Here is a 22173-nt window from a genome sequence, read left to right on the forward strand (position 1 = left end):
ATTTGTTTTCCTTTTCTCACTTAAATCTCCAGTTTTCCTCTATATTCTCCTTAGAGTTGGATAAATAACTCAGATTTTTGGTTACAGAATCCCATATTTGCAAAAGTAGGTTAATTCACGTGAGGAGACAAGTATATAAAATAATGTAAAAATTTCAAAATAGCAACCAGGCATTTTCATATATTGACTGTGGGAGAGTAACTGGTATATCCCTTCCTAAAAGTCAGTGTGACATTATCTATCAAAAATTAGAATGAGGAAGCCCTTCAAACCAGTATTTTCATTTCAAGGAATGAAGACTAAAGAAAAACTTGCACATTTACATAAACATACATGTCCAAAAATACACATCGCAACATTGGATATATAGTATGCAGTTCATACTTAAGTCCAAACCTGAATTCTTGATTTCCACTCCCAATTCTGTTCTAACCCAGTCTTCCACATTAGAGTAAATGGCTCCAGTTGGTCAAACCAAATATGAAGGAGTCACCCCTTCTTCACAATCAATCCACTAGAAAGACCCATCTCTTTTTCCTTTAAAATACATTGAAACCCAAAGTGGACAGAAGGAAAGAAATCATAAAGATCAGAGCAGAAATAAATGAAATAGAAACAAAGAAAACAATAGCAAAGATCAGTAAAACGAAAAGCTGGTTCATTGAGAAGATAAACAAAATTGATAAACCATTAGCCAGACTCATGAAGAAAAAGAGGGCGAGAACTCAAATCAATACAATTAGAAATGAAAAAGGAGAAGTTACAACAGACACCGCAGAAATACAAAGCATCCTAAGAGACTACTACAAGCAACTCTATGTCAAGAAAATGGACAACCTGGAAGAAATGGACAAATTCTTAGAAAGGTATAACCTTCCAAGACTGAACCAGGAAGAAATAGAAAATATGAACACACCCATCAAAAGTAATGAAATTGAAACTGTGATTAAAAATCTTCCAACAAACAAAAGTCCAGGACCAGATGGTTTCACAGGCGAATTCTATCGAACATTTAGAGAAGAGCTAACACCCATCTTTCTCAAACTCTTCCAAAAACTTGCAGAGGAAGGAAAACTCACAAACTCATGCTATGAGGCCACCATCACCCTGATACCAAAACCAGAAAAAGATACTACAAAAAAAGAAAATTACAGACCAATATCACTGATGAATATAGACGCAAAAATCCTCAACAAAATACTAGCAAACAGAATACAACAACACATTAAAAGGATTATACACCATGATCAAGTGGGATTTATCCCAGGGACGAAAGGATTCTTCAATATACGCAAATCAATCAATGTGATACACCATATTAACAAATTGAAGAATAAAAACCATATGATCATCTCAATAGATGCAGAAAAAGCTTCTGAAAAAATTCAACACCCATTTATGATAAAAACTCTCCAGAAAGTGGGCATAGAGGGAACCCACTTCAACATAATAATGGCCATATACGACAAACCCACAGCCAACATCATTCTCAATGGTGAAAAAGAGAAAGCATTTCCTCTAAGATCAGGAACAAGACAAGGATGTCCACTCTCACCACTATTATTCAACATAGATTAAGAAAACACTCCCATTTACCACTGCAACAAAAAGAATAAATACCTAGGAATAAACCTACCTTGGGAGACAAAAGACCTGTATGCAGAAAACTATAAGACACTGATGAAAGAAATTAAAGATGATACCAACAGATGGAGAGATATACCATGTTCTTGGATTGGAAGAATCAATATTGTGAAAAAGACTATAATACCCAAAGCAATCTACAGATTCAGTGCAATCCCTATCAAATTACCAATGGCATTTTTTACAGAACTAGAACAAACAATCTTAAAATTTGTATGGAGACACAAAAGATGCCAAATAGCCAAAGCAGTCTTGAGGGAAAAAAATGGAGCTGGAGGAATCAGACTCCCTGACTTCAGACTATACTACAAAGCTACAGTAATGAAGACAATATGGTACTGGCACAAAAACAGAAATATAGATCAATGGAACAGGATAGAAAGTCCAGAGATAAAGCCACGCACCTATGGTCAACTAATCTATGACAAAGGAGGCAAGGATATATAATGGAGAAAAGACAGCCTCTTCAATAAGTGGTGCTGGGAAAACTGGACAGCTACATGTAAAAGTATGAGATTAGAACACTCCCTAACACCATACACAAAAATAAGCTTAAAATGGATTAGAGACCTAAATGTAAGACCAGACACTATAAAACTCTTACAGGAAAACATAGGAAGAACACTCTTTGACATAAATCACAGCAAGGTATTTTTTGATCCACCTCCTAGAGTAATGGAAATAAAAACAAAAATAAACAAATGGGACCTAATGAAACTTCAAAGCTTTTGCACAGTAAAGGAAACCATTAACAAGACGAAAAGACAACCCTCAGAATGGGAGAAAATATTTGCAAACGAATCATCGGACAAAGGATTAATCTCCAAAATATATAAACAGCTCATGCAGTTCAATATTAAAAAAGCAAACAACCCAATCCAAGAATGGACAGAAGACCTAAATAGACATTTCTCCAAAGAAGACATACAGATGACCAAGAAGCACATGAAAAGCTGCTCAACAACACTAATTATTAGCAAAATGAAAATCAAAACTACAATGAGGTGTCACCTCACACCAGTTAGAATGGGCATGATCAGAAAATCTACAAACAACAAATGCTGGAGAGGGTGTGGAGAAAAGGGAACCCTCTTGCACTGTTGGTGGGAATGTAAACTGAGACAGCCCCTATGGAGAACAGTATGGAGGTTCCTTAAAGAACTACAGATAGAACTACCATACAACCCAGCAATCCCACTACTGGGCATATACCTAGAGAAAACCATAATTCAAGAAGACACAGGCACTCCAATGTTCATTGCAGTACTATTTACAATAGCCAGGTCATGGAAGCAACCTAAATGCCCATCGATAGATGAATGGATAAAGAAGATGTGGTACATATATACAATGGAATATTACTCAGCCATAAAAAGGAACGAAATTGGGTCATTTGTAGAGACGTAGATGGATCTAGAGACTGTTGTACAGAGTGAAGTAGTCAGAAGGAGAAAATCAAATATCGTATATTAACGCATATATGTGGAAGCTAGAAAATGGTACAGATGAACCGGTTTGCAGGGCAGAAATTGAGACACAGATATAGAGAACAAACGTATGGCCACCGAGGGGGGTGGTGGTGTGGTGGTGTGCTGAATTGGGAGATTGGGATTGATATGTATACACTGATGTGTATTGTATAAATGGATGACTAATAAGAAAAACAATAAATAAATAAACATTAAAAAATAAAAAATAAAATACACTGAAAATCAATCACTCCTCTAGATCTCTACTGCTACCAACCCCATCCCAACCACCCTTATTGCTCACCTGAACTAAAATAAAAACCTCCTGGGTGATTTCCTCCCATCTACTCTTGTCCCTCAGAACAATAGAAGCCAAATGATCAATTAAAAACATAAATAAGATCATGTACCTCCCTGTGTAAAACTCTCTCATGAATTCCCATTGCACTTGAAGGAAAATCCAAATGCCTCACACTGGGGTCTACCTGACTCTCAAATTCATCTCATGCCACATTCTCCCTCGCTTTGATCATGCTGGCCAAAACTGACAATTCCTAAAACCAGCCAAGCTGTTTCCTGCTCCAAAGTCCGTGATCATTTTTTCTCCTGCCTGGATATCATCTTCCTTGGCTGGGTCCTCATTAACCAGTTTCAATCACAATAGACTTTCCTTGCCCACAAATTTTCCCTTTTGTACACTATTACTTCACACTATTTGTTCTGTTATACACTCACCTCAATCTTCAGTTATCTTGTTTGTTTATTTTGTATTTCCTCCCACTAGTATATAAAATCCTGAGGGCATGAAACAGTTTCACTGCTATTATTTCAGCATCATGTATAGTCCATATCAATAAATATTCCTCATAGGAATGGCAGAATAATGTAAGGGCAACCTGAGTTTTTGCTTTTATTTGCCACAGATAAACTATTATTTAAATTATGAGTCTTAGAGTAAAACTTTTACAGATCAGCCAATTCCTCTACCTAATCTACCTCAACTAAAATAATGAAAAATATCAATATGAATTTGGTGAAAACTTGCACAATATACAATAATGTACTAAAAGTTTATAACCTGGCTTCAGCAACCTTCTTGGCTTCATCTCTGGCCACAAACACACCTTAATTTGTGGCCATTTCTCTTTAGTAAATATAACTTATTCAGACTGGCTGCAACTCAACACATGTATGGCAAGAGAAGAAGCTAAGAAGACGGCTGAGGACAAATCAGGCTTTTGCACTGGACTAGGTGTTTATGTTTTAGTTTAGAGAGTCAAAGAGTTTTTTAACAAAGTCTGTATACTTTAAGAACAAACAGGGCATCTGATCAACTGGAAAAATGAGGGATTAGGGCTTCCCTGGTGGCGCAGTGGTTGAGAGTCCGCCTGCCGATGCAGGGGACACGGGTTCGTGCCCCGGTCCGGGAAGATCCCACATGCCGCGGAGTGGCTGCGCCCATGAGCCATGGCCACAGAGCCTGCAGGCTCCGCAACGGGAGAGGCCACAACAGTGAGAGGCCCGCGTACCGCAAAAAAAAAAAAAAAAAAATGAGGGATTAGATTCAGTACAAAGAAAGATCAACACCTAAATACTATAGACACAATAATATTTTTGCTATCATAGAATCAGTTTCATATTTCTTATGTGACAGACTAAAATTAGCTTTTTCCTTTCCTCTTTGAAATTAGGATTTCAAAGGTATTATACTAAAGTCTACATGTGTTTTTCCCAAATCTACCCCCAGAGAAAGTATGTGAAGTTGGCCTGATAAAATCCTGTGGAATCTTAGTTAGTATACTAGAACCTAGTAACTGTTCTTTCTACTGATAACACATTCACCTTATCCAATTCATTCCAAACTCTATCACATTTTAAAAACATCCTCTCTTGGTCCATATGCTTGCATATGCTATTTTTATTTCCAAAATGAAGTCTGCTTTCTAAATAAGTGCACCCCTAAAACGCTGCAAGATATATACTTTGTTATTGAAAATATTTTCCCATTTGTTGTCATTCTATAATTGGGAAATAGATTTTGGGAAATGTTAACACTTAATATGAATTTTCAAAATTAATACAAATATAACAATCTTAACTTTTTAAAAATAATGCCTATTGTGCAGGAGGCCCCAGTTCTCCCTTCTTCTTACTATAAGCCTTTTCTTCACTTACCTAACCTATCAAAACTTCAGATTTTGTAGCCCTCTGATTTTATTTCAATACTTGCTATTAAAAGTCTCAGGAAGGACAAAAAACGTTAAGGTCTACTTTCATTAGCACATTTCTTGGGCTCTACCATAATTGTTTTTCCATTAAAAAGGATTATTTGGAGAAAAAAAAGGGAAGAAATATAAATAATCAAACTTCCTTTCTGAGCCTTTAAATAATGTACTGACCAGAGCAACACTTTAGGTAACTCATGAAGTTCTGTGTCTCTAAACTAGAGTCAAAAGTAAAGCTAGTTTCAGTTCTCAGGAAAAGCCCCACTCCTACAAGTTTTACCTCTCTTTCTCAAATCAGGAGTCAACATGTCCAGGGTGCAGAGCTATAAGCACAGCAAATAAAACCATAAAGGGAAAAACTAGATCTTAGAACCCCAGTGAAGTCACACCACCTGCAAACCAAAACAAGTCATGTCTTTTCTGAGGAAGATTGTGTATAATATGGGGAATGAGTATTAGAGGATTAAAAACTTGGAGAACCACTGAAGGGATGAATAATGCGCAATCTGTCTCAGGAATCTCCTAACACAATTCACATCATAACAAAGCAGTAAGCAGTGGAAGAGACTAGCCCTTACCCTATTTACCCATACAAGTGAGCTGCAATATAGAGTTGCAGTATAACACAGTTTCATACTACGTCTTAAAATAAGCAAAACACAACAGAAACTTACCTTCAAAAAGGGACCCAAATTGGTATTTTCCACTAAAAAATTTTGGCAATGAATATACAAGTGCTCCCAATCCTATCATAAAGGATGCAAATGCAAGCCATCTTGGTTTGTGTCCTCTTTCACCAATGAATGATACAAATAAAGACAACAAACAGAATGCGATATCATAGCTTGATGATATCAAGCCTGTCAGGGAACTCTTCAATTCATAGCGCTTCTCAATAGTGGAAATGCTAATATTTACTAGGCCATTTACCACCATACCTAAAAGAGAGAAGAGGAAATTTAAGTGCATTATTACAACTTTACCATATAGATTATGATTATTAATGACATACTAAAATTTGATTGTTTCTTTTGATATTTTTAAATGTACCAATTTTAAAAATCTCAAAGTTTCAAAGCTAAGCAAGCCAAACATATTTCCTTTACAAATCAGCTCGCTTTTAAATTATACACTTGTGAATTTTCAGATGTTAAATAAAATTGATGCTTATCACATACTGAATTATAACTAACTTCATTTTTCTTTAAATGACATAAAGACCGGTAAAGTCTCATGAGGCTGGTTTGCTAGAGAGTTCCAGGTGTAGCATAGTCCCATGGACCTCGCTTGGAAGAGTACAAAATGTAGAGGTGATTGAGAGTTCAAATACTAAAACTGCTCAAATTACTCAATCTTTAAACATATTTATAACATGAGATCCTTGACTTAGTCTTAAGAAAGGTGAAATTGAGTTCTCAAACCTCTATTTTCTTCTAGCACTCTTTAAAGTTATCATTTAAAAGTTCCTGGAGCAAAAATAACAAACTGAAAGTCTTATTTTCACCACTGGCATTCTAAATAAAAGGCAAAGTAACAGAAAAAAGCAAAATAAAAAAACATTATACTTCATCTGCTCATTATAACCATGATGAAGGAGTACAAGATAAACAAGGAAAAGCTGAAAATCCAATTTGACTGACAACGAAAATGTCCTGTTTGGATATAGATTAAATATACAGAAGTTTAAATATTACTATAAAGTGAAAATAAAAAGCATCTGATCAAATTACAAAGTTTTTAACTGATTATTCCTTTTGCTTAAGAGGCTGCCATGAATTGTTTTCATTAATTAATTAACAGAAAGAGTATATCCAAGTCATGACCTCTATAATCTCTTCAAATTTTGCTTTATCAAGACTGTAACTAGGAATGTATTTCAAGAAAATTTATATAAGCTTTAAAAGTCCTAACATGATTTTTACTTTTATGCCAGTTTAATAAATCTATAAGCCAATTTATAATTCTTAATGTTTTAAGAAAAAATTTCTAAGGTACCTAGGAATGACACATTTATAAGGAGATAAGCTTGTCTGAGAATTTGAAAATTTCCCATCTAAAATCAACTTTCCGACACCCTTGCCATACTGATTAAAAGTCAGTCATTAGAACTCACTGTTTTTATGGTAAAAAATTTTCTAAGAAAGCAAATTTGCAAACTCTTGTGGAAATATAGCACTTTAAGCCTATGATCCCAATGTGAATTCTATGCTACACAAGTTCCAAGAATTTTGCTTTTAAAAAAAAGAAATTTCATGAAACATTGCATACTATGTCTATTGTAAATGCATGAAGCAATGAGGTTCATTAGGAAATTAAGTGCTAAGAGAAATCCTGTTTATCTTTGAGAAGTGCTGGGTTAAGTAAACTCACTTGACAAGTTTTGGGTCTTTTTACCAATTAATCACCTATTACTATATCATGGAAATGGTCTTCCCAAGGATCTTGTTTGAAAAACAGAATAATAATCTTTTCACTCATTCAGACTTAAACCCAAATAAGAACTTACTGGGTCACTTTCATCACAGATTATACTTCTGAAATTGGAGATTTCTAGGTAGAGTAGCTCCAGGCTAAACTTGACACATTTCTCTAAGAATTTCAATTATATTCAATAATAATTTTAAACAATATTTTATATTAAATGTAAAATGATATATTCTGGAATAATATTGAAATTTCAAAATACGTTTAAGGTAATACACAAGACAAGGAATTTTTTACTTGTGCCCAATTTCTTTGAACTTTGCATTCCCTTGACACTAAGATGCTTCACAATCACTGATTTTGGACAACTGAGATCAAGATGTTGAGAGGCGGCCAACTTTGGTGGGGACAAGAAAGGTGGAAAAGGAAGTAACTCTTTAGCACAAAACTGTCCCTAGTAGAAGAGCTTCAGACTCACACTCAACAAATATTTACTCAGCACCTAACCTGTGCAAGGGTCACTGAGTTGCTTTAAGACAGTGGAGCAGGAATAAGAACAGGAAGAATATATTTAGATATAGTCTTCTGTTAATCTTAAAAAAGAGCAATTTCAACCCACCTCCTCCCCCCATTTTTTTTTTTGGATTAGATTTCTTTCAGTCAGTCCTTGATTGCCTCTTTACAAAATATTTTTAAACTATGACTCAAGTGACCAAAAAATATCTACATACTATCAAATTCTAGCTAACCATCAGCATGTCCTTGAAGATGCTGCACTTTAATGCCCCCCTCCTTAATTTGTCGCCTTAGTGTAACTTCCCATTTCTTTCATTCCCTGTATGCTTTCTTTCAGGAGAGTCATAGTCCCTCTGCCCTTCTACTCACTCCTCCAAATCAGGCTTAGATTGCAGACTCCTGAGGGTATAAACCTGGACTTTATCAGTAACTCCCAAGAGAATATAAAAGAGCTCCTTGAACAAACAACCTTACCAGTTAACAACGCCTGAAGCCTTTGCGGATTTACTCACTGGGCTCCACGTGTGCATCCAATACACTCAAACTATACTCACAAAACACGAATGCCTAGATCTAACCGATACCATATATTTTCAGCAAGTTTCTCCTTCGAGAACCACCCTACCTCAACTGCAAAGTTATTAATTCTTCTCTTCCAGAAACAACGTAAAAAAAAATCCTTTCAATAAGGGGATTTAGCAAAATGTATGTTTTTGTAACGTACAGTGGATCTCCCCCGCCCCACCCCCCAGCAAAAGGTTCCCGAAGAAAGGCTCCACTCATCTTCTTTGTAGGAATCGAATCTTCTAGACTGAGGTAGAACACTAAAGAGAAAAAGCTTGCATGACCAGTTTTAAATGTTTCCATAAAAGAGAAGCTAAAATGTAGATGCCTGAACCTCATTGGTTGACGTCGGCGCGAGCGCTTCCAAGTCCCAAGCCTGGGGCCACCTAGCTCGGCGCGTCGACCCCTCGGGCTCGCGGCGCATCTGCCGTCTCCTCCCCGCCGGCCCTCCGCGCCACCCTCGCCCCGCGCAGGCCCACCGCCCTCTCGAGCCGGCTCTGGACCTTACCTTGCGTGAGGGCCAAAAGGCAGTAGTGAAACAGAAAGCCCTGGGGCGTGTTGCAGCACTGGAGACACTGGGGTTGGAAGTTGCCCCACCCGCAGGGCCCCTCCTCATACTCTGACAGTGACTCTGGCCCGGACCGCTCCTGGGAGCCAGGAGGAGTTACTGAAGAAAGAGGTGGCTCCGGGGACTTCTGGGGCTCCTGAGGCTCCTGCGGCTGCGAACCCTCTCTCAGCGGATTGGTGGACAAGACAGAGACCTCGACGGAACAGGGCAATGGACACAAACGGCGCGGGCTGTCTGGACTGGAGGCGACGAAAGCCGGGTTCCTGATGCCTTTGCAGCCCTTCATGATCAGGGTGGGTTCTCCCGACTCCCGTGCGTCGGGAGCCGCAAAAAGCTAGGTCCCGCTCTGGCTCCTCCTCCGGGCAGGTGGCAGCGCCCCCGTGCGGGAAGAGTTCCCGCCTACCGGGCGTCCGTCGGCAAGGGCTCTCGCCGCCGCCGGGACACTCCTCCGCCAACTCGCGGCCGCCTGCGGCGCAGAACGCGGGCCTCTGGCCCCGCGGTTGTGCAGTTGGCGCTCCGCCGCGCCTCACCTGTCGCGTGGGCGTGCGGCCCCGCCGCCGCCACGGGAAGGGAAGAGGGCCCTCAGCCCACCTCGCTGCTTCCCAGAGCCCAGGGACTGAGAGCCAAATAAAGGCTGTGAGAGTCTCCTGGCCCTAAAGTTCCCCCAGGGTGCTGCCAGGAAGGCTGTAAACACAGTTGCATCAGGATATCGTTCAAGAAAGTATCTGGCGGTTTTCTTCCCTTGCTGCTTACCAAACCAGGCTAGGTCTGGACTCCAAGAATCAAGCAGCCGCAGGTACAATACTTTGGATTCCATGAGCCACGTGGTAAGACTTTCACCTGGAACCCTCCCTAGAAACGAAATCCCCACCCGCCCTTCAACACTGCAGCCATTAGCATCACGACAGAACCCCTTGTTTTAGCTTTCACTTCCCCCAAACTGAAGGAATAGGAACTCAGAAACTTTAAAGCCGTATATATAATATTCTTTCTGCTGTACATTGCCTATCTTAAGATTAACAATAGTGATAGTCATGTAAATAATTTCTACCTGTGGAATAAATAAGAAAAACACTTTGAAGAACTGAAACCATTATGCTAATTGTAGTTACAATTCATTCATTCATCCTTTCATTCATTCATCAAAGCATATTTATTTCCTGAGTGCCGAACACTGTTCTAAGTTCTGGGGGTACAATAGTGCACAAAAACTGACAAACACTCCTACCCTTATGGTACTTTCATTCTAATGGGAGACAGAAAATAAGTAATAAATATGTAGTACATCTCTACAAATGCTATGGAGAAAAGTAAAGCAAGGACAGGCTGGAAAGTGTGCGTGTGTGTTAGGGGAAGGGGGAGAATTTGATGCAATATCTTAAAGAGGGTGGTCAGGGAAGGCCTCGCTGAGAAGGTGATATTTGAGCAAAGAACTGAAGAAAGTTAAGGGAGGGAGCCTGGTATATTGGGGAAGTAGTGTGACTGCGGTGGAATGAGATGGTTGGAGAGCAGTGGGAGTTGAAGGCAGGTAAAGGGGTGCAGGTGGGGTGAGGGAGAAGTGATTGGGGCCAGACCCTGTAGGCTATTATAAGGACTTTAGCTTTTATTGTGATTAAAATAGGAAGGTTTGGAGCTAAGGAGTGACATGATCATGGTATGCTTAGATTTTCAAAGGACTCATTCTCTGTCCCCTTGTAAAGATACACTAATACATCCCAAAGTAATATATTTTAAACAGAGACATTTTTAAAACTATATATTACAGTCTTGGAATGTTTATCTTTCCCTAAATGAACTATTGATTCCAATAAGGAACATAATATAAACCACAAATATTTTCTTTTTGCTATGTAATCAGGACTACATACACAAAGCTGTTATGCTTCATAAGACTGCAGATTGTTAAGGAACCTACTTCCTCAAATCTAATTGTTGGCTGTAAAACTTCTCAAAGATATGTCTGAACTACCTTTAGCAAAGTTAATAGAGGTCTCAGATATTACTGGATACTATGATATTTTCAGCACGTTAGTACTATTATTCATTTATAAGGGTCCTTTCATCGAAAGTTAGAGTACTTCACTAAATATTAATTAATCATGCTATCAAGTTCTAGAGATAGTTTTCTAGTCTTCCTATCTGCATTTAACACCTGGCTGGTTGCCTGGCCAAGAAGCTACTTCTAGATTCAGTGCTGATACCTCTCAAATAGCAATGATTTGGCAGCATATGATGGTCATATCCAAGTGTAGCCTTAAACCCAGAGAAGAGAGTATGGTGATGGAAAGTTTACCTCTCATCCTGAAACAAGATGTTTTTATTTATAACTGTAGACAGTAGGCTCACTTAAAGTGGCCTAGAGGAATGTTTTCCAAACACTATTACCTTTTAATGAAATAAAGTAGAATTCAGAAGAAAAAAAATACACAGTGCATGACATAGTACATTTTCACAAGTACTATTTTGTGAAAATTTTGTTTCACTTATATACACCTATTTTACTGAGTTGAGGATTAAGATATAAAACATTTATCTTATTTTGAACAGACATACATTCTGTTTTTTATTCCCTCACAGTCAAAAAAGGTCTAGACTGGCCTAGAACCTAAGGAAAGAGCAGAAGTAGGAGCTAACATTTTTTAAATGTCTGCTATATATCCCATTATTAATCCTTACAAGAGCAGTATCTATTAACATCTTCATTTTACATATTAAAGAAACTACATTCCAGAGAGGATTAGCAACTCTTCCAATGTCATATAGCTAATAAGTAGCCAACCTTATTAAGGATTTGAACTTAGTTCTCTCGGTTAGGTATCTTCCCTGGACTTTGCATTTTCTCTCTTATAATTGTTACAGCCTGTCTTTGTGGTTAGGATTATTGCATAGCAATTCTGAGAGATCAAAACTCCTATTTATCTCGTATTGATGAGATTTAGAAGACTAATGCTGCTCTGAATTCCCCAGATTTGGCAGATATTCAAATTAGGCTTGGTATGTAATCCTCCTAGGCCTTCTACCGAAAAAAGTTTCGACAAAAATAAACTTACAGTGGTGTTTAAATGTGTAAATAGATATGATCACCATTTTATCTATGAAACATGAATTAATTTAACCAATCAGCAAAGTTTGCTTTGTTGAGATGTAAATAGATTCATGGTTTAAGACTATTTTGCAGCTTTGAATGAACAAATTCAAACTATCAAAATCAAAGTAGCATAATCTTTATGCACTTAAATCCATAGTGTCTAAGGAGAAATCTCCACTGTTGCAGTGAGGAAGAGTAGAATTTTGTTGAAAGATTAGCAAAAGCGCTATTGCTTCGTGCTGAGTACTTCTTGGTCTTCATGAAATAGTTATCAGCACTACTTTCCTGTTCCCTTAAGTTCAGGTTTACAACAAAGAAAACAAAACAAATTCATGGATTTTGTCTGTGATAATTCTGTGGAAAATTGTCATTTAAAAATTCTTTGTTCAACCTAGCGTAAATCTAATGAGCATAGTCAAAATACCATCTTAAGTTTCAGGAAGTAATTAATAAATTGCTATGCTTTTAGCAAATTTCATTTGCTATATTTTTAAACTGTGGAGAATGGGAGAAAGAATAGTATCCAGATTTTAAAGTAGAATTCCACCAATGTACACAGAAGCAGATGTCCCTGCCTATGGGTTTCATTTTCTGGGATGTGCAGCAGGTCTTCCCTATCAGGAACTGGATGAACCTAGGTAAAGTGGCTTAATGACAGAAGCTTCCAAGACTATCCCACCAACTCCCCTTGCTCTGATTCCATGCTGAAAAGCATTCTAAGGATTATATTTTTGCCTTCCAAGTAGGTATGCCTATAGGGTGAAAATGTACTTATATGCCTATTTGAGTATTTTATCATATTCTTTTCTGTTTGCTCTTAATTCCTTATTAGTTCCCTTCCAGTTTCAGACTGCTGTGAAATCTTTAGCAGTATAACACTATGAGGCTCATAGAATATTAAAATTGGAGCGATCTTGAGGAAGGCTGAATGGAAAGATGGTCAAACGCAGATATTTTCGAGATAATTTAAAATTTCAGCATTCATATACACAATATTATATATAAAATGGATAACTAATAAGGACCTACTGTATAGTCCAGGAACCCTTCTCAATACTCTGTAATGACCTATATGGGAAAAGAGTAGATAGATATATATATATATAGATATATATATATATATATATATATGTATAACTGTACAGCAGAACCTAACACAACATTATAAATCAACTATACTCCAATAAAAATTTTTTTAAAAGAAAAAAACAAAGCAAGGCAAAACAGAAGGAAGCAACACCAGAAAAAAAAATTTTTTAAATCCCAACATTAGGAGAGGACTGGGGTTGGCGGCGTGAACACAGCCTGCAGGGGGTTAGTGCACTACGGCTGGCCGGGAGGGAGTCCGGGGAAAAGTCTGGACCTGCCGAAGAGGCAAGAGACTTTTTCTTCCCTCTTTGTTTCCTGGTGCGCGAGGACCAAGAAGGGACTAAGACATTTAGAGAGGAGCTAACACCCATCCTTCTCAAACTCTTCCAAAATATAGCAGAGGGAGGAACACTCCCAAACTCATTCTATGAGGCCATCATCACCCTGATACCAAAACCAGACAAAGATGTCACAAAGAAAGAAAACTACAGGCCAATATCACTGATGAACATAGATGCAAAAATCCTCAACAAAATACTAGCAAACAGAATCCAACAACACATTAAAAGGATCATACACCATGATCAAGTGGGGTTTATCCCAGGAATGCAAGGATTCTTCAATATATGCAAATCAATCAACATGATACACCATATTAAGAAACTGAAGGACAAAAACCATATGATCACCTCAGTAGATGCAGAGAAAGCTTTCAACAAAATTCAACACCCATTTATGATTAAAAACCCTGCAGAAGGTAGGCATAGAGGGAACTTTCCTCAACATAATAAAGGCCATATATGACAGACCCACAGCCAACATCATCCTCAATGGTGAAAAACTGAAAGCATTTCCTCTAAGATCAGGAACAAGACAAGGTTGCCCACTCTCACCACTCTTATTCAACATAGTTTTGGAAGTTTTAGCCACAGCAATCAGAGAAGAAAAGGAAATAAAAGGAATCCAAATCAGAAAAGAAGAAGTAAACCTGTCACTGTTTGCAGATGACATGATACTATACATAGAGAATCCTAAAGATGCTACCAGAAAACTACTAGAGCTAATCAATGAATTTGTTAAGTAGCAGGATACAAAATTAATGCACAGAAATCTCTGGCATTCCTATACACTAATGATGAAAAATCTGAAAGTGAAATCAAGAAAACTCTCCTATTTACCATTGCAACAAAAAGAACAAAATATCTAGGAATAAACCTACCTAAGGAGACAAAAGACCTGTATGCATAAAATTATAAGACACTGATGAAAGAAATTAAAGATGATACAAATAGATGGAGAGATATACCATGTTCTTGGATTGGAAGAATCAACATTGTGAAAATGACTCTACTACCCAAAGCAATCTACAGATTCAATGCAATCCCTATCAGACTACCACTGGCATTTTTCACAGAACTAGAGCAAAAAATTTCACAATTTGTATGGAAACACAAAAGACCCCGAATAGGCAAAGCAATCTTGAGAACGAAAATGGAGCTGGAGGAGTCAGGCTCCCTGACTTCAGACTATACTACAAAGATACAATAATCAAGACAGTATGGTACTGGCATAAAAACAGAAATATAGATCAATGGAACAGGTCAGAAAGCCCAGAGATAAATCCATGCACATATGGTCACCTTATCTTTGATAAAGGGGGCAGGTATGTACAGTGGAGAAAGGACAGCCTCTTCAATAAGTGGTGCTGGGAAAACTGGACAGGTACATGTAAAAGTATGAGATTAGAACACTCCCTAACACCATACACACAAATAATCTCAAGATAGATTAAGGACCTAAATGTAAGGCCAGAAACTATCAAACTCTTAGAGGAAAACATAGGCAGAACACTCTATGACGTAAATCACAGCAAGATCGTTTTTGACCCACCTCCTAGAGAAATGGAAATAAAAACAAAAATAAACAAATGGGACCTAATGAAACTTCAAAGCTTTTGCACAGCAAAGGAAACCATAAAGAAGACCAAAAGAGAACCCTCAGAATGGGACAAAATATTTGCAGATGAAGCAAGTGACAAGGGATTAATCTCCAATATTTACAAGCAGCTCATGCAGCTCTATAACAAAAAAATAAACAACCCAATCCAAAAATGGGCAGAAGACCTGAATAGGCATTTCTCCAAAGAAGATATACAGATTGCCAACAAACACATGAAAGAATGCTCAACATCATTAATCATTAGAGAAATGCAAATCAAAACTACAATGAGATGTCATCTCACACCGGTCAGAATGGCCATCATCAAAAAGTCTAGAAACAATAAATGCTGGAGAGGGTGTCCAGAAAAGGGAACACTCTTGCACTGCTGGTGGGAATGTGAATTGGTACAGCCACTATGGAGAACAGTATGGAGGTTCGTTAAAAAACTACAAATAGAACTACCATATGACCAACCAATCCCACTACTGGACATATACCCTGAGAAAACCATAATTCTAAAAGAGTTATGTACCAAAATGTTCATTTCAGCTCTATTTACAATAGCCTGGACATGGAAACAACCTAAGTGTCCATCATCAGATGAATGGATAAAGAAGATGTGGCACATATATACAATGGAATATTACTCAGCCATAAAAAGAAACGAAATTGAGTTATTTGTAGTGAGGTGGATGGACCTAGAGTCTGTCATACAGAGTGCAGTAAGTCAGAAAGAGAAAGACAAATACCATATGCTAACACAAATATATGGAATCTATAAAAAAGAAAATGTCATGAAGAACCTAGGGGTAAGACAGGAATAAAGACACAGACCTACTAGAGAATGGACTTGAGGATATGGGGAGGGGGAAGGGTAAGCTGTGACAAAGCAAGAGAGAGGAATGGACATATATACACTAACAAACGTAAAATAGATAGCTAGTGGGAAGCAGTCACATAGCACAAGGAGATCAGCTCAGTGCTTTGTGATAACCTAGATGGGTGGGATAGGGAGATAGATGGGTGGGAGGGAGGGAGATGCAAGAGGGAAGAGATATGGGAACATATGTATATGTATAACTATTCACTTTGTTATGAAGCAGAAACTAACACACCATTGTAAAGCAATTATACTCCAATAAAGATGTAAAAAAAAAAAAGGCACGGATGGTAGGTGCTACTAATGAGAACAAAGCAAGAACCGAGGCATTGAAAAACAAAAAATCCCAACATTAAACATTTATTAACACCACTAGATCTTATATTAACTAAATAAATGCAGAAAAGCAATGAAGCAATCTAAGTGATCTTCCTAGTATTCTTCACTTTAAATGCTCTAGAAATTGTATAATTAAAAATCACAAATTATAGGGACTTCCCCGGTGGCACAGTGGATAAGATTCTGCTCCCAGTGCAGGGGATCCGGGTTTGATCCCTGGTCAGGGAACTAGATCCCACATGCATGCATCAACTAAGAGTTCGCATGCCACAGCTACGGAGTCCGCCTGCTGCAACTAAGCAGCCCACGTGATGCAACTAAGGAGCTGGCAAGCCACAACTAAGGAGCTTCCCTGCAGCAAACAAGACCTGGCACAACCAAACAAAAATAAATAAATAAATACTTTAAAAAAACACAAATTATATGTTAAGAAAAAATTTAATGCTGACTAGATTTTTTTTTTTTTTTTCGCGGTACGCAGGCCTCTCACTGTTGTGGCCTCTCCCGTTGCAGACCACAGGCTCTGGATGCACAGGCTCAGCAGCCATGGCTCATGGGCCCAGCTGCTCCATGGCATGTGGGATCTTCCCGGATCGGGGCACGAACCCATGTCCCCTGCATCGGCAGGCGGACTCTCAACCACTGCGCCACCAGGGAAGCCCCTAGATTTTTTTAATACTGCTTTGAATTGCAGTTTCACAGAAAAAATATATTTATATTTAGGAGAAATGCACCTACATTTTTCTTTTAGTAATACTAAGCATAAATCATTAAGAGATACATCCATAAACATGACTGATCATAATTTTTAAAAAGAAAATATGTAAACATTTAATACAATAATCCCATGAGAAAGCAAACTCAGTAGGAAGTGAAAAATGAATGACTAGTATAATATTTACTATATAGTACCAAGTTAAGCTTTTCACTAAGTGATTGTTATTATAATTCACTCAAAACACTATGAACTTTATAAAAGCATACTTATGATCAAATATCACAACAGTAGATATAGTGAAGAAAGCATAATTGGATTTATATATCAAGAAATGCTTTAAACTAGAAGAAATTAACCTACTGTAAATTAGTAATTAGGATATTATTTCTAAAACATATTTCTTTTCTACTTGAGGTCTGATTTTGATGCCTGGAAACAGTCTTCAACATGCTATGATTCTATAGGATATACACAATCACAATGTCATAATCATAACAAAATGCCACCTTACTGAATAGAGAAATAGCCATCCTGCCACTCTTGATAGTCCCATCACATCCACAATTTAACCACTATCCATTTCTTAACAAAGGAAAGGAGATAATGAAGGTTACTAAAATTTAGATTTATAAAACTATACAAGACCGATTTCATTTGTTCCAGCAGTCTGCTTCTAGCAAGATTAATGTCAAATACACCCAAAAACTCAATGCAGTCAGAAGCAGAAAATAGGCCAATAACAGATAAAGCGATAGCAATGAGTGAGGAATTTTCATAAATTCTTTCACAATAATCTTTTCACAATTTCCTGGGAGTTGGGAGAAGTCTGGTGTGAGGCTGAGGGAGCTATCAGGCTGCTATTAATTAGCAAAATAATTTACTTGTAAATAAGAGCTTTAATGAACAAAGCTCAAGTCTACTGACATAGGTAAAACAAAACAAAACGTTTACATTTCTACTTTACAACTTGTGAAAGCTCTCAGCGTATGCTCCTATAGGACAAAGACAAATGTTTTATACTCTACAAGAGAGATATGAAAATAGAGAATTGCTTAAGTGAGTATCAGAGAAAATTCACAGAATCAACTGTCTATTCTTTGATGAAGAGGTACAAGGATCTCCATACTCCAGCTTATCAGGGGAGATGAAAATTTGCTAGACTAGAAAAAGAAAATAATACTGAAGAACTATAAGAAGTAAAAACTTCTGAGGCAATGGTGAAATAAAGACAATTTTTTTTTAATATGAAAAATGGAATACAAAAAACTGGCATTAAAAGAACAGTCAGTGAAGGGACTTTCACTTCCAGGCAGGATGGAGTAACAGAGACTGGATTTAACCTCAACTTGAAACACCCAAGAGAAAAAGAAAAAAATATATGAAGGAAAAAAAAAAAGGTTTTTAAGACACTGGATACCAGGTAATGAAGGACAATCATCTCAGAGAGATGGGAAACAAACTAGGTGAGCAGTTTATTGCCTTGAGAGAGTTTTCAACTGATGGTGTGGGTAGGGTGGGGCAGGATGTGAGATCCATAGAAAACCCATCAGACTCTCTTGGGTTGAGGAGACAAAGCTGAAGGTACAAGACAACTAGAATGTGCAGGACAGAGTACTGGAGAGGAGAAAGCTGGACAGAGTTGATATGCAGAGGGTTCCCTCTAGTATTCAGCAGAATACTGAGAGCACATGTATGGGAAGAAACTATCCTAGTCCAGGGAAAGAACCATCTGAAGGGATTAGAGGGACAGTGGCCAGTAAGACAACATGAAGGTGAAATAAAGAAGTTTTCAGACATTAAAAAAAAAAAGAAAGAAAGAATTCATCACCCAGAGCACCTGCACACATGTTATAGAAGTCCTTCAGGCTAAAGGAAAATGATAACAAGTGAAAATAATGATTTATGCAAAACAATAAAGAACACCAGAAATGAGGAGATGGAGTTCAAGACCCACGGAGAAATATGTGTGATTTTTAAAAAATTATTTCAATCTCTTTAAAAGATAATTCACTGTTTAAACAAAAATAAAGAAGTATTGTGGAATTCATAAGTTGTGTAGAGGCAAAATGTATGCCAGCAATAATGCAAAGACCAGGTAAAGAGAAATGGAAGTATGCTATTGTAAATGTCTTATATGTGAAGTGATATCATGTCAAAGGTAGAATATGATAATGACTTACACCATGAGCCCTAGAGCAGCCTCCAAAATAGAAACAACAATAAAAAAGCCAAGAAAAAAAATAAAGTGGAATCACAGAAAATATTCAATTAATCTAAAAGAAGGCAGGAAAAGAGATCAAAGGGAACAAAAATAGATAAGAGAAAAAGAAAACAAGTAACAAGGTGATGATTTACAGCTAACTGTATTAATAATCTCACTAAATATAAATAGGATAAACATTGCAATTAAAAGGAAAAGATGATCAGATCTGATACAAAAAGCAAAAACCAATTAAATACTGCCTACAAGAAACACACTTTAAATATAAACGCTAATAGGCTAAAAGAAGAAGATTGAAAATGATATATTATGCCTATACTAATCAAAGGATAGCTGGAATGGATACATGAATAACAGTGCAAATAGATTTCACAGTGAAGAATATTATCTGAGATAAAGAAGGTTATTTCTTAGTGATAATGGGGTAAATTCATCAACAGCACTTAAGAATCTCAAATAATTAATCACAAAAATAGAGTATCAAAATGCCTGAAATAAAAACTGATAGAACTGCAAGGAAAAATACACAAATCCACAATTATGCTCAGAATAATTAATATGCTCTCAATTACGCTCTCAATAATTAATAGAACAAATAGAAAATCAAGAGTATTGCAGACTCAAACAACACTATCAACAAACTTGACCTAATTGAAATTTATAGAACCTCTTGCCAATAACAGTAGGCTACACATTCTTTCAAAGTTCACATGGAACATTTATCACGATAGACCAGATCCTGAGCCATGAAAAAAGTTTCAATAATTTTTAAAAGATTCAAGTCATACAAAATATGTTGTCTGACCACAATGGAATTAAATCAGAAATCAGTAACAAAGATATCTGGAAAATTTCCAAATGTGTGAAAAACAAATAACACAGCTCAAATAACCCATAGGTCAAAAACAAAATCAAAAGGAAAATAAGAAAGTATTTTGAACTGAATGAAAAACAAAACATCAGAATTTGTAGGATGCTACGAAAGCAGTGCTTATAACATGCCTGTATTAAAAAGAAGAAAGGTCTCGAATCAGTGACTTCAAGTTTTTTTTACTTTTATATAAAAAAACTTTATTTTTCAGTTTCTTTCTTTCTACCATAAGAAACTGAAAAATAAAGAACAAGTTAGCTCGTGGCACTGGGAGATGGCAGAGTTGGACATTGGGCGGCACTGCCGGGTGGAACAGTGCCGGCAGCAAGATTTTCTTCCATTTGTATGTGATGGTTGTTCAGGAATATTTTGCCTTGAACACAGGAGCAGGGAGTCACATAGCTGTCCTGAGGTTACTGTAATTGAGAGACTGAAGTCAGATACACATACATCTTACCCATGCGCATTCAAGGACTGTGCTGAAAGAGAGCTTGTGCCAGTTATGTGTCCTTATCGTGAGAAGAATTTTTGCCTGAGACATCGTCATCAGTCAGATCATGAATGTGAAGAACTGGAAATCCCTAAGTCTCATATGGCTGCCACTCAGAAACTTGTTAAAGACATTATTGATTCCAAGAGAGGAGAGACAGCAAGTAAACGACGGAAAGGTGCAAAAAATAGTGAAACAGCTGCAAAGGTAGCATTGATGAAATTAAAGATGCATGCTAATGGAGATAAATCATTGCCACAGACGGAAAGAATTTACTTTCAGGTTTTCTTACCTAAGGGGAGAAAAGAGAAGAGTAAGCCAATGTTCTTTCGCCAGCAGTGGAGCATTGGAAGGGTCATAGACTTTGCAGCTTCTTTAGCCAGTCTTAAAAATGACAATAACAAATTAACACCTAAGAAATTGAGATTATGTCATAGTACCTCAGGAGAAGCCTTACCCTTGGATCATATTTTGGAAACCTGGATTGCTAAGGAGGATTGTCCTTTATACAATGGTGGAAGTATTATCTTGGAATATCTGAATGATGAAGAACAGTTTTTAAACAATGTTGATTCTTACTTGGAATAGTCATTCAGGGAGCCAAGCTAGAAATCACGAGGAAAATTCATTGTTAATCAAATTCTTTTACTACAAATACTATGTATTTTTTATTTTTAAAACTTGCTTTTTATTTCATATTATGTCATAATTTACATTATCAGTCTTCTATTAAATTGGATTTGAATTTTTGTGTTTTCAGGTTTAACTATGAACTGACATTTAGCAAATTCTCTTATCTAATTAACTTTTATTAGGTTATGCTATAATAACAACAACAAAGATATATTTCTCATTTGGTTAATGTTGGCTTTGATTGGCTGTGACTCTGCTCCATGTTGTCTTTACTCCAGAATCTAATATGAAGGAATGACCCCTTTTGGGGACATTGCCATTCTTATGGCAGAAGAAAGAGATGGCTCTTAGAAGATAACATGTATCACTTTTGCTTTACGCAAGACACATGACCAAGCCTACCATCATGGAGCCTTAGTATCCACCTACATCATGATGTATAAATTGATGTGTATACATGAATCATAGAAACTTAGAGGTCATCTCACTCACT

General features: G+C 37.2%; 1 protein-coding gene and 1 pseudogene across 1 annotated transcript in view; one reads left to right on the top strand and one right to left on the bottom strand.

Moving 5' to 3' along the window:
- SLCO4C1 (solute carrier organic anion transporter family member 4C1) overlaps window positions 1-9696 on the bottom strand; it is a 61888-nt gene extending 52192 nt beyond the window's left edge. The window contains exons 1-2 of the mRNA XM_019940755.3: window positions 9351-9696; window positions 6013-6276 (exon numbers count right to left, since the gene is read on the bottom strand). Coding sequence (XP_019796314.1) covers window positions 6013-6276; window positions 9351-9696 — 610 coding nt within the window. The remainder of the gene's footprint in view (window positions 1-6012; window positions 6277-9350) is intronic.
- Window positions 9697-20821: 11125 nt separating this feature from the next.
- LOC117311919 (AN1-type zinc finger protein 1 pseudogene) lies at window positions 20822-21796 on the top strand (annotated as a pseudogene).
- Window positions 21797-22173: the final 377 nt, after the last annotated feature.

This window comes from Tursiops truncatus, chromosome 3 (genome assembly GCF_011762595.2).
Source record: "Tursiops truncatus isolate mTurTru1 chromosome 3, mTurTru1.mat.Y, whole genome shotgun sequence".
Taxonomy (NCBI): Eukaryota; Metazoa; Chordata; class Mammalia; order Artiodactyla; family Delphinidae; genus Tursiops; species Tursiops truncatus.